General features: G+C 42.7%; 1 protein-coding gene across 1 annotated transcript in view; it reads right to left on the bottom strand.

Moving 5' to 3' along the window:
• Nucleotides 1-15986, bottom strand: part of LOC134532567 (uncharacterized) — a 59794-nt gene extending 43808 nt beyond the window's left edge. Inside the window, exons 1-2 of the mRNA XM_063369097.1 lie at nucleotides 15967-15986; nucleotides 1636-1805 (exon numbers count right to left, since the gene is read on the bottom strand). Coding sequence (XP_063225167.1) covers nucleotides 1636-1780 — 145 coding nt within the window. The 5' untranslated portion in view covers nucleotides 1781-1805; nucleotides 15967-15986. The remainder of the gene's footprint in view (nucleotides 1-1635; nucleotides 1806-15966) is intronic.
• Between the last annotated feature and the right edge of the window lie 882 nt (nucleotides 15987-16868).

Raw genomic sequence — 16868 nt, 5'->3', positions numbered from 1 at the left:
GAATTTCATATATTATTAGACGATGGTCGCTCGTGATTTCATCTACTACAGTCCAATCGACTATATGATCTCTCGTTTTATGGTCTGTCACTGTTATATCCAGGTAAGATTCGCTTTCGCAGGCAGGCGAGATGTATGTTGCCATTGTGCCAGGGACGTTAACAGTCCAGAGATCTTCAGCTGTTAGGTATTGTGATACCAGATCTCCTTTGTTGTCATTGAAATGTGATCCCCCACATTTCTGACTTAGCGTTTACATCAGCGCCAATAATTATCCTTTCATGCCATGCGAATTCAAGGATATTATCCCAGTGCCTCAGATGTATCTCCGTATCATCTTAAAATTGAAAGTACGAGGACACGAGTATTAAATTCCATGGTTGCATTTCAACCTTTATGCAAGTATGATGTTCGTTACTTATTTTGGGTAACAGTAGAATATCCAACTTTGGATTTCTTACCCATATTGCTGCTTGCGGGGAGTCCCCTACAGCATAGAGCCTTGGAGGGATGTCTAGGACTTTCCCTCTTACCGTATAAGGCTCCTGGATGAATACAATGTCCAGATTCTTTTCTGCTGCATACCTGACAATTTCACAAGAGGCGACAGCAGACCTCTGCAGGTTTATCTGTCCAATTCTGAGCAAGCAAGGTGTTTTATTCATAGTTGGTCCTGTCGAGTTCCCTGGACAGGGCCTTCTGGTACTCGGGGCAGTCAAAAGAGTCTACGCGATGGTTAAAGTCCCGCTTGGCCTTCTTGCAGTTCGCACATTTTTCACCTTTATCCTTTTCCTTGCACTCAGCAAATTTATGACCCGGATCACCACATGCAGAGCATACAAGCTGTCCACGGCACTTAGCTGCTGTGTGGCCATAAGCTTGGCATTTATAACACCTTGTTGCCACAATATAATCCTTGACTCTGCAGGATGAAAATCCTATATAAATCCTTTCTTTGTCCATCAAGAGGTTCCTTATCTTGGAACTTACCTCTAAGACAATATGGACTTTTTCTTTATTTTCTTTGGGTCCCTTCCTGAGTCGGATGGTTGACTCTCGGATAAAGGTATCTTTACTTATCTCGGCCTCTCTGAAATTTTGAGCATGTATAGACTCAATTAGATCGTCCCTGTCCAGGTCTCGAGGGACATCGTACAATATTACTTTTGGACCTCTGCCCTTCGGGGTTTCAAACCTGAGACCCAGGGCCTTTAATCTCTCAGCGTTCCTTATTTTTTCAATTGAGCCGGCATCTTCAGCCTCAATTACTACACCTCCCTTTGCAATTTTTCGTAGTCCCTTAACATGCAGTTGGTCCTTGATTGGATCTACGTTTTTCATAAGCTTGGATTTTGTCTCCTCACTTACACAGATTAAATTAGTCATGGGGAAAAAAATCGTTTCACTACATGTTTCACGAAAACGTTGCATTCAACTTCGGCCTTGAGAATTTACTGCCATCGCGCCCAAAGAAGTTTCACTTAAAAAAAAAAATTGGCGCATGCCTTACAGATGAGGTTATAATATACTGGAACGAGAATCGAGCCCGGCGCAGGGAACTTGAAGGAACCGACCATGGATGTCGCGGAGAGCCATAAGACCCAGGATTCTATGCAGTGGTGCACCAGTACTCACTCTTCTTGACCTCGCGCGGGCTCGTGTCCTCGAGAACGACGGCGGGCAGCGCCTTGACGGTCTGGTAGGCGGGGGCGGGCCGCGCCGGCGCCGGGGGCGGCGGGGGCGGCTCCGAATGGCGGCGGCTCCTGAACAGCCGCATCATGCTCGCCCGCCGCGCATCACAGCTCCTGCAACGGCGCGAGCGTGGCTTCAACACACTTGGCACAGCCTCGCACAGCTTCAAACAACCTCTCACAACCTCGAATAGCTTCAAACAACCTCACACAGCCTCTCTGCCAACAAGTGCACCGTTTCGTCCATTTATTTTATTTGAGCCTCAAGGTGGCCGCCTGGCTAGGTTACCAAACGGCTTGAAGTGCTCCAGGTTTTGAAGCATCGTTTATAAAATATTCAATACTTTTTGAAGTGCCTGATTACGAATGACATTAAGAACCATTGTTAGGGACCGGAACAATTCGCGGATTCAATGACCTCTAGGATAGCCTCCATTATCCTCTGCATTTCTCAAGTAAACACGCGTGTTCAAAGGGTACTCAATTGTGAGGGCGTCTCCACTGGGTAGCTTGTGATTCGACGCTTCTTTGGTCGATAGTCTCTCATTGGCCCAGAGAGCTCCAGTTAAACTGCGAGCCAATAGCAGAACCAGAAGAATTATACACATGTTTTGAATTTCAGCCTACCACGAAATGAATCCGCGAATTTTTCCGGTCACTAACCATTGTACTTATCACACAGTGTTGTAACCGTACAGCTGAGTGCAGGGAGCCTTTATCTTTAATATTCCAGCATTATATGACAGCGTCAACTCTTAAAGACCCGTAGAAGCGCCGTTACCGACGTGCGGACTGCACGCCAGTTTGGTTCCTGGCGCGTAGAGGCGAAGAGACGAGTGATGCGCGAGCCAGTTTCGCCCTTAGCGTGCTTGGAGCTCGTCTGCCTGACCAGAGAGTCCCCCTTGACGCTTCGTCCGCAACGAGGTGCTTGGAGCCGGGAGGGGGGATGAAGTGATAATTGATTATTGAAGGAATGAACGGGTGTGAGAAACGGTCACGGCAACGTCCGCCAAGTTTCCGACTTGTGCCGACCCCGCCCAGCGGACCTGCAACCCAGTTGCAGAAGGCAGATTCGGGCACCGACACTAGTCATCTATGGACAGGGAGCTTGTATGTTGTTGTTCACTGCCCATATCTTGGTCTATATGCATGCAATAACTAGGGGCAGGCATTTTTCGCGAATAAATCTGAACGCCTATTAGACTGCACAAGGTATACCCGCACCAGCGGTTTCTTCCTTGTGATTGGCGGCCGTCTGCGAGAGAAGTCGTTGCCTTGTTTGACCGGGCCACTCAGGACGCGTTTGCTTCCGCACTGAATCACTGTTGTGATTGGTATTGTATCAATCGACATGTACCTTTAAAGAAATTCATCCGATAACGAAACACAGACGATGCTACAGTGATTAACTTATAACTAGTCTCGGGATCTTTTCGCGAAATATTCATGGCCCTAGCAATTAACCTGAAAACTTAAAAAAAAAATATGCAGAAAGTTTTCCATTAAGCATAGTTTTGACGTTCGCGTTTTTCAACCTCGTTTCAAAGTCACGGTTTTGCAAGCGCAAATGGGGCCCCTCAGTGAGGAGTTTCTCGATTCCATGGGGTGGGGTCCCCCCCCCCCCCCCCAAGGATCTACACCCATGGTTGAAGAGATTGTTGGGTCCACAATAACAGCCTGATGTCGTCGCTGCGTGTCGCGTATCTCACGTCTCTCTCCACGCTTCAAGTGCATGACGCATGCCCCCTTAAGATGTGATGTTTCTCCTCCTCGAGACAGGGTCAAGTGTGAACTCGCTCGTTCCGTTCTGCTGGCATTGTTGACTGCCTACTGCAAAGTGTTATTTTGAAACTGTCACGCTTGCAAATGCGTTTTTTTTTTACAAAAAAAAATAAGAAAACTTAAATTTGAAATTCCCGCTGAGACGACCAGCTTCAACATGGCGCAGTGGCGACCCCAGGAACACTTCTCGGGAGGGGCTGTCGCGCAAAGAAAGGACGTTAAAGCCATGGGCGTCGCAAGGATATATTTTTATGGGGGGGGGGGGGGGACTTCAATTGATTTAGTTGTTGAGGAATATCCATCCCCTGGAAGAAAAGAAAAAAATCGGGTGGTCCGGGGGTCCTCCCCCGGGAAAATTTGGGGTTTGAAGGTGCATAAAGGTGGTTTTTAGGCATTTTTCTTTCCTAATATTCTAATTATAATTGGTTGCAATATATAATTTATTTTTTTCTGAAAAATATTTTCAGAGAACAAATTTGTAAAAACACATCTAAAATATCTGTATTCGGTATCGGACCTGATTTAGATTTTACATGAAGATCGAATTAAAAGGTGCTCACATTACCACGATTGAACTAAATGCACCAAGCGCAACATATGGGTTATATCACAGAAATCATATTTTTAATATAACTACGAAACTAAATATATTATTGGAGGGGACGAAATTGAAGACTTTTATTATGGGGGGGAGGTGTCCCCCCGTCCCCCCCCCCCCCCCCCCCCCCCGACCCGGTTGCGACGCCCATGCATCAAGGCTGTGTTCACACTGGGCCGCTGCGAGCCCGCCAATAGGAAGGCACCACGCCGCGGTGACATGACACCACGCAGAACTACTCACACTGAGAGGCACTCTCACGCCAGCAGAGGTCGGTGCAATAAAGCTGCTTGTTCTAGTGAAGGCGAAATCACGTTTCCACCGCAGAAAGGTTAGTTTTATAAGTGCGGGACAGAACTGCAAACTGCGATATGACTGCAAATGAATGCTCAGAAAGTTAAAAAAAAAATATATATATATATATATTTTTGGTTAAAATCGTTATGTTATAGCTCAGCAAAAGAGGTCGGATGGATCCAGCATCTTCTGCTTCATGGAATTACTTTCGCTGTAGTAACAACACAAACAATTAACTTGCTCCCTCCAAAGCCATTGTTACACTGGCGGTTGGGAATGTGTGAAGGAGCCTAAATAAGTCAGAGAATACTGTTATTTTATAGTTTCAAACACCTTTCGAACACATCAATTAAAGTATTTAAGTTAACATAAATATACACTAAAAAATGAAATTTGGGCTCGAGAGAGGCTTCCCCCCCCCCCCTCAACAAACACTGGAGCCGCGTTTGACACAGCACCGCTGCGAAGTCCCCCCCCCCCCCCCCCCCCGGGCGGCCCACAGGCGCGACACTACGTCACCGCAAAACCAACAGTGGCATGTGTCACGCGCGTAATCTACAAAAACTATCTCGCCAAACCCCACGACATTTATTTTTTCTGGCATCTAAGAAGTTGGAATTTTTAGAAGAGAGAAGACAGGAATATTTATTTTTGTAGTGTAATGCACGTAATTAATTTTACTAAAAATCAAGAGGATGGCGATTCGTAGACAAGACAACGAGCAATATTGAAAGAAAAGTAAATTCTTATTGTTTGTTAATGATGTCACAGCTTTGCTCCGAAACAAAGTGAAAAAAGTGCTTGCAAACTAAATTTAATGATTATTATTTTTGTAATAAAACATTCACTATGCCTCAGCTTAGCAAGAGGTTACAGCTAACAAGTACTATGAAAAAAGTCATTAGTTTTTTTAACATTAAGAATCATATTATGTCATTTATATTATTACGTATTGTACTGATAAGTTCTCTATTAACATGGTTCAGGGTGTGAATGACGTAAAGATGATGATTTTATGAACGAGTAGCAGTAAATTTTAATTAGGTAATGAATGTTATTAAAAATATATAACTAATGATAAAGTGCTTATTACTAGTCATGTGCGGAGTAGCTAACACGATAATAAAGTTACAGTTGGTACTTAGCGAGAGATAGAGGGGGGAAAGGGGGGGGAGGTAATTACAAGCAGAATGCACTCAGCACTTCTCCGCGATAACCGTTACTCACTTATTTGCTATCTGTTCCACTTAAAATGTCCGAGTGTACAGTAAATCTTTAAATGAAACGAGTAGACTGATTTCTGGTTGCAGTAGCCTAGAACACATCAGTATCGTCATACGTTCAAAATTTTCCTAGCCTAAAATCTGGAAATATTTATTATGTAACATATGAAAATTTGGAAACGAAGCGTGTTTTTGATATTCATACGAATCCACGCAGTGAGACATGATTCCCCTCATAACATTTTTATAATCTGTTATTAATTAATAATAAGCTCCAGGATGCACCCGTCTGAGGGCATAACTTATGGTTCGTCGTAGATGAAATATTTAGCGATGGCACGAACAAATGTTCAAAGATACGACATATTATTTGTCAAACTAAAAATTAAATAAAAATAAAAAAAATGTGTTATGCAAGCTTGGGAAAGTATCTCAAAAAATTCAAGATGATGAGACGTGATCCCTCTTAAAAGAGCTGGTGGTAGCTGGGAACTCGTTTCACAGGCAGACACTTGTCCGATGGCGAGGTGGGAAGGCTCTTGAATAAAGCCCCTCGCTCGATTGCAGACTTGATCGGTGATTGTCTACCAGTTCTCGGACTCGGTACTGGGATCAACCTCAGTCGGACCCTGCCTCGCCTCGCGCCTAGATGGGGACGGGTTCGATTCCCGGCGGGGGACACATCCGCAGCCCGAGGATTCCCTCGGAGTGCTCCCGTTCCCCCCACCCTCTGCTCCGTTACGACCTCTGGTCGCCGGTTCTCCGAAGCCGGTAGTTCTGCTGCCGCCAGCCCTGGGGTTAGACAGAGGTTCGGAAGGCTACGTAAACTCACGGCAGAATCATCCTAACGAATTCACGGCATCGCCACGGTGGACCGTACACAACGGGACAGTGTTACAGACGCGGTCAGTTCGATAAGCGGATGGACTTTGCGTTCTCCGTGCAGACGTGCGGGTTCCAGATCCAACACGACGGCGATCTGCTATCGCGACAGCGAAGCAGGCGGCCACCCGTGCCACTCGCCGCCACTCGCCGCCACTCACACGCCACTCGCACGCCCCTCCTGTCGGCTCTGCTCGTCGGAGATCGTATCGCGCTTCCCCGCGGGGTAAACGCGGCCGTACAAAACGGGCGCAGCGGACGTAACAACGTGGAAACAGCGAGGAAGACCGGTTTTGGAAAGTGCGTGTGTCGTAACTGCCGCACTTTCGACGGCGACCACACACACACACGATGATCTAGTTCGTCCAACTGCTTCGTTCTTCCCCGCGGATACCTGAGAACAATAACAACCGTGCTTCAGGCATTTGCAAGAAGTCAGCAAGGTTTGTTGCTGTTTACGAAAGAGGTGGATGAACCACATGGGATGTAAACAACTCGCATTACAATTTTGCAGTATCGAACTATCGTCACAACGATTCTTTACCCTGAACGTTAGGACGCATAACAAAAGGTAGTGTGTTATAGTATGACATGAAGCAGTAATGGAGAGTCGTCGGTGACCTCCGGTGGTGACTCACGCCCGCAGCATAGTCAACTGTTCCGACGCAACAGTTGTGTGGCGGCCGAATGGCAGTTTATTTTCCCTAACCTTACTAAAACTACGTGTAGCGTAAGTCTTGTGCGGGCTTCAAGGCTTTTCAAGGATAAATGACCGACCGTCATCATCTGTCGACAACCATTGTTCCATGGCCTGCTCCTTCCTCTTTCCCGACTTCCCTCTTGTGTGTCGTTGCCTGATATCGCCTCCTCGAAGCAACGCAGGCCTGCCAACTCTCCCAGCGATCGAGGCATCGACATCCCGTGAAAAATCTGGCGCTCGGGCTGAGTGTCTACCTCTCGACACAGTCATTTTGGTTTATGTAGGGGGTAGTGGTGTCTCAGGAGGTATTGAAATTTTTTAAATATTATACCGGGACACAAGAAAAATCTCCCGGCGATCGAGGACTCCACATACCGGGAATAAACCTGGCGCTCGGACTTTGTGTCTTCCCCCTCGACACAGTCATTATGGCTTATTCGTTGGCAGGGACCTCGGAGCAGGGACCGCCATGAAAACAATTCTTCAACCCTCCGTCATCTGAGCCATCAGGCCGCGTCCAGGGAGACTGTTAATGCGTGACAAGCGCCAAGTCATGCAATAATTGAAGCTGCGATGTCTTTCTGAGCAGCTTTTTACTGCGCCCAGAAAATAAAATAATAAAAAATAACAAGACTGATGTCCTAGCGGGCAGAGACAGTGTTTTATTAAGTGAATATTTTTCATGCCAAGGTATTTTTTTTTCAAATTAATACCATCTTATTTTTCTCGTTGGATGTAAGACTTTCGGCGGAACCTCGAGCCATGCTTCACTAAAAACATTCGTAAAACAAACTGTCACTAGGTCAGACGATATTCGATCACAGTACAGTTGCTTTAGAGTGCATTAAAGCTGAAGTTGACATTTTTAAATAGACATCTGTATTTCCTGTCGACAAAACTGCAAAAATATCAAACTAAACTTAAACTTTCTTACGTCCAAGTTCCAAATGACAGCGTATGAGAAAAAATATTGTTTCAGATCTTAGCAACTTCTGGACTAAAATAAAACACTTGGCGTCAATTCAATAGTGTTCGGGTTTGCTGGAATGCACTACACTTAAGTAAGTTGTGACGGCAAAAAATCAAGGTTTAAAATAAAAACACTTTTTGATTGGTTCGAATATATTTGCAAGTTATATGATTGTTAAATTATTTTAAAAGAGGAGAAAATGAGTGTTTTTTTTGTGCCCGCTAAATATGACTAGCGTTAAAAATTTTAATTTGAAATTTACATTTTTTAAAAACTGTTTTGGTATCCTTGCCATGTTACGCATGCGCGACGCCAAAAAAAAATCAGTAAAAAAAGAACTTGTTTCGTATGCGAAATTAAGTGCGAAACCGCGGCGACTATCATTACAGCTAGCGTTCACACGGCAGTGGCGTTGCTTGCACGAGTGAGTGGGGAGGGGCCGGGAGTTGCGCAGAAACTCACTCAGAGCGTGTCCGGGGCTTAACTAATAAGTCGTTAGCTGACCCGCGGGGCGTGAAGACACATCCGCTGAGCACCTTCAAACACCTACAGTGAAACTATGTACATAGTATGCAATTTCTATCACAACAGGGTGGAAAGAAATAAGATTGCAATGGTGTAATTTACAACTACCAAGACCATGCCTTATTCGATATGGCAAAAAATTGTGCCAATCATTTGTATTGATTGATATTTTTAGTAGTATGTTATTTTCGTAGGATATAGCCTACATACATTTATTAACTGTAAAGATGTTTCCAAACTTTATAAGAATTTTCCCTAGGTAATAAATAGACCAATGTTAGGAAACAAAAACACTTTACAAAGACCACGTCTAGAAATGTCACTACACGTTCGTGATAAAGTTCCTTGTTGTAAATGGTAGCTTGAAAATTAAAAAAAAAAAAAAAAAAAACTTGCTATAAATGTTCCAAATTAATCTTAACGTTGTATGTAGGAGAGTAACGTACAACTCTTACAACGCCATAAAAACATATTGTAGCAGCTGTTAGTAAATATAATTAATAATGCATTATAGCGATCACCGATATATATTTTTACATACATACTTTCCAACATTATTTTTGTAATAATTTTAAAGATGCGAGTGTATAAAGTATAAGTCTGAATTCGACCGACAAGCATAACTTTGTAATTAAAGGATGTTTCACCTTAGGTTCCGAAGTTCACGAAATATAGACCTTAAAAACTGAAAATTACGTTTTCAATATGGAATACTTCAACAACCACCCGCACTTACATCAACATTAATACAACTACATAGTGCCCGCCAATATTGTATGACACATTATGTACTCCAACGGTAAACAATAAATCCTGTTTCCAGCAGCTGTATCTTGAAGCGAAGTGATTTCTAGGATTGGAAGGCCATCATCACACTTTACGTGATATATTTAGCCTACTTACCCAAAGAAAAAATATACTTTAACTTGCAAGTTAAGATTTATAACAAAATATTTCCTCACAAATAAAGTTGCGACTACACTTTTCCCTTGTGGTTTGTACATCATTTATGTTTATGTGATTTAAGATACATCTGCAATTGTTTTAGTTTAATTATTAGTTCAAAGAGTTCTTCGAAATACCTTCATTTGCGTATACAACACATAACAATTAGTGTCCCTGATTTTAGGCAACCGTTACTAACAGAGTTTTGTGAGTGTTTCACACATGCCAAGCATTAAAATAATTCGTTTTAAATTTTATTTTAGATTCTGAAGAAAACGGTGGGGTTTAGGGTAGTACAACAACGGGACATTTTTCGTTACTTTTTACATGGAATAATAATTAGCCACCAAATAGGCGTTATTTCTCCCAGTCACCAAAATTAATGGAAAATAAGAAATTTTACCCTAAATTATTTCCATAAAATAAATTTACTTCAGCGACAATATTTGCACTGTTTGTATAAATTTTTCAATTATATATTCCGCATGCGCTTGGCGTTTGATCATAAATAGTTTCTTTATTGTTTTCAAAAAAACTACCGGTTTAGCTGCAACTTCAAAGGCATATACATATCTTGGGAAGAAATTTACACCATATGTCGTATATAATTGTTTTTAACTTATTTTTACGTGATTTATCTACGGCCGGAGTGTGTCGGTCTAATTCAGACTCATTCTGTATAATAATTATAATATTTTTAATTGTTATAAAAAGGTTTTTTTTTTGTCATATACAATATTGTGTCTACTTAAAGAGTAACTTCGTAATTTCTGTATTACTAATTATTATGGAACGGATTTTTTTTTCCAGACCCACAATGGACTCTACTCAACTTAAAACTACCGGATGTCAGACGTAAGAACAGTAGGAACCAGCGTGGCCAACGAGTCATTGATTCGCGAGGTCGCCGCCAGAGCTAAGGCTGCCGGCGGCATTGTTTATCTTCGGCGCGGCGCGGCAACCCGCCGGCAAAAAAGAAACCAAGTCGAGCTTTCAAAAGTGCTCACTCAACCGCGAACCAACTAAAAAAAGAACAAAGTGTACCCGAGATGCGGCCGACCGCATACTCAAAGCCGTCCAATCAGGTGGTCTCGGGCAAACGCGAAGCTCTAGCAGTGTTGCCACACCTGTTCAATGGAATTTTCCTAGAAAAATATTCGAACTTTACCTCAAAAAATTCTCCTCGTGGACTCCACGTTTCGTCGGCGTCAATCACATTAATTAGAGTACTAAATTAAATATCTTTCTGTTAGGACCATGCAAAATTTGTTTATTACAAGTATTAATATGTAATATAAGTATATTATTACTCAATTACATTAAAAAGGATATTAAATTTTAAAAAATTTCATATTACCTGATACGCAACTCGCAAGACGTCACCAACCCTACATATATCAAAAATTGTAAAATTGTAAATTGAACAATTAAAGGGAAATTTTTAACTTTAATTTTCTGCAAGACATTGTTCAGTTTGAATTATGAACTAAAAATAATGTGGCCAGTCCCCTGGCCTGAATATGGAAGACTTTGTTGTTTAATGGAATTTTTTAAATTATTATTGTATTTTATATATATTTTTATTCATTTTTGTAGTATACTTTTGTAAAAATTTATTGTTTAGTGTATTTGTAGGTTTAAAGACACTCAGTAATATTTTTGCTATGCAGGTGGAACTGCGCTAGGGAACTTCGCTGGCATTAGTAGGCGGCGGTGTTCGCTGTGGTAAGAAATAAAAAAAACGGCTTGGTGAACTTTTGCGCGATGTACGATGGCCCGCGCCAAGTGAAGTTGGGAGTACGGACGTACAAGATTGATAAAAGTGCGGCGTCGAGCACTGCGATGACTTGCGCTAAGCACTGCCCGAGCGACCACACTCACGCACGCGGTGTAGCCGTGTACGCGTGCGTGCAAGAACGTCTCGAGTGCACGGCTTGTGACATCAGAAAATGGAGGGGGAAGGGGGCTTGCGAATAGACATGCAAGCGCTTAGCGAAGATACTCACTAATCGGCCGCGGCGGAAGTCGGACTAGCAAGTCCGCGAGAATGTTTGTGAACGAGACGGCGGCCTGGGAACTCGAAGGCTCGGCCTGTAGGAAAATAACTTTGGAGTTGTTTGTGACGTGACAACGTCTAATAAATCGATGAACGCCGGCTGCACGCACGAAAAAGGATGACTCATTGTCCCGTTTAGCACATTGTCCCGTTACGCGTTGTCCCGTTACACTCATTGTACGCTTGCGCCGCATCTATATCTCTTCCACTCGATTGGAACAACCATCGATTTGACTTTTTCGAGGCACATTAAACTTGAAACACTCCCATTCGTTTCCTACTTTTCCTATCATCGTCCTATCCTTAACAGAATAACACAGATTGGAAGAAGTTAAATAGCAAACATGTATAAAAGTTATTGTTAAAATAATCTGTTCGTTAAAGTAATAAATATATTTGAATTAATGAGTGCAAATAAAAGTAACTTTATCAATTAAATTGTAGATTTCATTTCACTCTTTCTTTGTATCCATACAAAATAGTGATAATTCAATAAAAATGATTCAATTTTATTCATAAAAGTATGCAATAATTTCATCAATGTTTTGTTATGACGTTGTCACGTTAAACTATCGTCCGTAAACCGACTTTACAGACAACCAATTTTTTTAAAAATACTTGCTATCGACGATGAGGATCCTGCTTGCACTAACACGCTGACACAGTCGTAGGCGACGCAGCTTCTCACGCGGGTATTGTAACAGCTCTCCTTGCCATCACGCAAAATATTTAAGTAAGTTTAATATAATGTCACAACTTTGTACGTGTACTTCACTTTAAATACTAATTTTCATTGAATTATATTTTCATTAATTCATGTAACAATGTTATATTTTATGAGTTTTTTTATACATTATTTGAATTTTAATATTTTTCTCTTTTTTTAACTTTCATCTTCATAAAACTAATGTAAGGTTTCTTAGGTTATATTTGATATATTTATTCCTCAGTTATTATACATTTATAAATGTTTACATTACTAGATGCACTCACATACAAGATTAGATTGCTTTCGTGAGTGCTAAATTTCCTGGTTAATTAAGTGAATATTGTTAACAAAGTGTAAAACAAATTTGTAAGAAAAGGGGAAATAAATAATTATATTATATTATAAAACACTCCCGCCGCTGCTATGACGAGGGGGCGCAGGGGGAGGATGTAGACGCTGGGCCCCGATGCACTCGGCCGCTCCACGCATGCCGGAGTGCCGAGCCAGGCTGGAGGTCAGCCGACTCGTGACCAGTAGCGGGTTATCTCGACACGTGATCTGTGCAGGCGCACATGCGCGCGCATGCGCAGCTCGGCTCTGCGGCGGCGCGGCGGGGAAGCCTTCACTTCACAGACGAGAGAGCCAAAACCCGAGTGTTCCTCGAAGTTCGTGTTTTTTTTTTCCGTATCTTTAATGTAGCTATCCTAACCAAATCAACCGTCCACAATGTTTTAAAGTATTTATAATGTAGCTAACCTAACCTAACTGACCATTAGTATCCTTTTATCAACACCGCCATATTTATTTAGAATGAACCAAAAAAAAAAACCAAGAAGCACGATCGGGGGTTTGGCTCTCTCGTCTGTGGAAAGAAGGCTGCCCTGCCTGGAGCGCTCGCGTCGCCCTCGGACCCGGGTATTCAAGTAGTTTCAGGCCCACCCGCTAGATAGTGGCTTTTACAATACATTACCAACATAGCTGCATTTCATATGAGAAGTCATCCATGAGCTTTCATCACGCAAACAAACCAGTGGAAATCATGTATTCACTTTATTTCGTGGGGTCGCATACCAGAAATACTGCATCTCCTACTCATTTATATACAAAACGCTTTTTTTAACTATTTTTTTTACAGTTTAAATCTTTTTTATTAAGAAATTAGTCGTTAAGTAGTTAAAATAGCATTATAAAGCATACACTTTAGACTTGAACCTCCCACCCCGATATTTTTTATATTTTTTTTTCCTAGTAGTTATGGACCCACCCAACAGATAGCGTTACATGTCGCGCAAAACATGATTTCAGTTTCCATTGTAAGAGTCACGCTTCTATATCTCCCTCCCTCGCCGTGTCTGTCACGAGAAGCCTAAGATGTACATCAAGTTCTGTCCCTGCCCGAACACGCCCGAATATTTACATTCGATCTAAACTCGGGATTTGTTTTATTTTTGCGCAGGAAAAATGAATTCAAATATTAAAAGTGCTCGGTTAGTTTAGCTACATTAAAACACTTTAAAACACTAAGGACGGTTAGTTAGGTTAGTATAGCTACATTAATAAAAATAGAGAAATATAAATATATATAAATAAACCCGAGGTTGGCCGAAGGTGAATATTCGGGCGTGTTCGGGAAGGGACCGAACTTGATGTACATCTTAGGCTTCCCGTCTGTCACACAACCTGGTAGCGCGACGTCGGGTTTGACTCTTCCCCGTGCCCCTGCATGTACCGAGACACTCAGGACAAATGATGCACTGTTAGATTAAATAATTGCAAGCAAAGACAAAACTTTCAAACACTTTCGCGTGCACAGGAAACTTTAAACTAAACATTACATTCAGACCTATTGGTTTTAGAATCTTTGTTAATAGACACGTTTATGCTATGGAATTACCCCAATACGAAGTTTAAATATTTTCAATCGCCCTTCATGATTTTAGCACATAATGAATTTGCTTTATAAATATGCTTAACAAATCAAACAACCCTTTTTTAGTATTAAGTAATTTTCGGGGTAGTTACCGGAATGGTAGAATAGTTAAATTAATTTAAATACCTTAGAGGTCAAACTACATTATTTTATCTATCACATCTAGTCAGTACAACGTGTAGCATTCTTTCGCTGGCTGGCTGCCATAGATGGGTCAATTAATTTTCTGAACTACGTGAAATGATACTTTTGTTTCGACCAAAATTCCGTTATAACTAACTGTAGGTACTACGTGTGTGTGCGTGCATGTTAGGGGGGGGGGGGGGAATCATCGATGGAGTCACAGTGCAGGCAGTTTTTATGGGTTCCCAGGAGACGGGCTGTCGACCCTCGGATCGCGACGGCGAAGTGGACGCGCGGTTACGACCCACGAGCCCAGCTGTGAATGTCTACCACCTACGTCATCGCGACGACAGCATTCTGTGGCGCGAGAGGCGGAGGGGGGGAGGGGAACTGAAGGGTTCCTCGACCCGGGACCCGGGTGCGGTGAGTTACAGCGACCCCGGGCCCCTGCCGCGCCGACGACGTCTACCCGCGCGAGCGAGGCTAGGCGACGGGTCGTTACCACAACGCCGAAAATACCATAACGCCGAATTGTCAAAACTGACCACAACGCCGACAGCTAGAAAACTGCTGTGTACCACCACGCCGAAATAACAACTGAACGAATTTGTGTGTGTTTCTTAAATGTAGGGCCTACCTGAACGCCGAAATACCACAATCAAAGTCTAACCTTACCAAACCTAACCTAACCTAGCGAAATATAACCTAACCTAACTTAACCTAGCCTATCCTAGCCTAGCTAAACCTAACCTAGTCTAACCTAACCTTTGTGGCAGTCCTGCAATGAAATTTTTCGGCCTTAGTGTATTTCGGCGTTGTGGTAATTCGGCGTTGTGGTACACAGCAGTTTTCTAGCTGTCGACGTTGCGGTGCGTCCCCCTAGGCGACGCACAACGCGCGGCAGGCTGAGTCACCCGGGTGGACGCGGGCGCCCGCAGGCCCGCCGCCAGGGCAGACAGCTCCGGCCCCGTCAGCCAGGTGGGGGCTCGGGCAGGTCTTAACAAGTTACAGTTTTGGGGCGGTATTCCAACACGCCCCGGACAAGGTTAGCTAACACGCGCTGCCTTGTCGGGGCACGACCTTTAACCTGACTCGCGGCAGTGTCCAACAAACCGAATCCCAGCAAGGAAACAAATCGGCAACCATCTTATTAAAAAGGTGCCCTTGCGCGAGGCTAGGAACTGGTTTCAACGCATTCTAGCGGACGTTTCGCAAACCATCGATACATTTGTTACTGTCAAATATACTAGATATAGCAGCACCATCGCACATCTTAATTTTCTCAAGCACTATTTAAGTTGTGATTACACAAAGCGAGCACAGAGAGAATACCGCGAAAGGAATTGGTAAAAAAAAAAATATTACAGCACAGACAAACAGTGGCTTGACAACGGGAAAGTTGCCACAAGAACTGGAAATACAGACAAACAGCAATCTTAGACAATACAGCGGCCAACACACGAACGCATCCAGCGAGCAGTAATGTATACACTTGTCGGGCTTCACTGGAAGCATGTCAGTTGCACGGTACTTACAGGTCAATATCTCTCGCAACTTTCCCTTCCTCTCCGAAGTATGCGCTGAAGACGACTGATAAGGAGCTGTTTAATGTTCATGTTGTCCCGCAATAATCGCCTTATCATTTTATTTGCGAACGTTATCTGTCAGGGTGAATTTGCGAAGCTTGGGAAAAGCAGGCGTTCTCTTCATGAAAAGAGTTGTTTTCTTTAATTTTTGTTACACAATTATTGCCCATTGCAAGGCAATGTCTACCATTAAGCCCAGCATAAACTCTCTTTGTCTCTAACCAATCACGTAATCACTAAAGGTACTTTTATAGCAAAAAATGTGAACTTATTTAAAAAGGATTTAAGAACTTCACTTGACTTTATGAAACAAAAGGGTTGAGTTTTAGTACCACCAAATAATAATTAGAATTCAAAAGCTGTGGTGTAGTTCTGCAAAATACAGAAATAAAATACAAGAAGCTACCCTTCGTCCAATGTTTATACCTAAGCTTTTTGACATGAGTTCCGACAGGAATACGAATTTATTCTCGGGATGGGTGTCACTTCGGTTGAGGATTCGACACCGCTTAACACTCGTAAACTATGAAAGCTACAGAGTTAAAGTAAATATATCTTAGTAGAGCAGATTTTTTTTCGTGGTCGTTACGTATGACCTACCCGGTTAACATTTGCAGTGATGACGTAATGAGCGTTGGTGGGGAGCGTTGACGAATTGATGTCAGTGAGAGCTGTAACTGAGAGAGTAATAGACCGATTAGCGTGAGCGAGCACTGAGCGGTGCTGGCTGAGTGGAGTAACCATAACGTTACTGACTTTGGTTTTGTAGCCATTAATCGCCAAATACCTGAGCCAAAAACCGGTTATGGTGGAGAAAAGAAAGAAAACAAGAGAAATCGCCCAAGCAGAAG

Source organism: Bacillus rossius, chromosome 6 (assembly GCF_032445375.1).
Source record: "Bacillus rossius redtenbacheri isolate Brsri chromosome 6, Brsri_v3, whole genome shotgun sequence".
Lineage (NCBI taxonomy): Eukaryota > Metazoa > Arthropoda > Insecta > Phasmatodea > Bacillidae > Bacillus > Bacillus rossius.
This window is presented reverse-complemented; position numbering and strand designations above follow the sequence as displayed.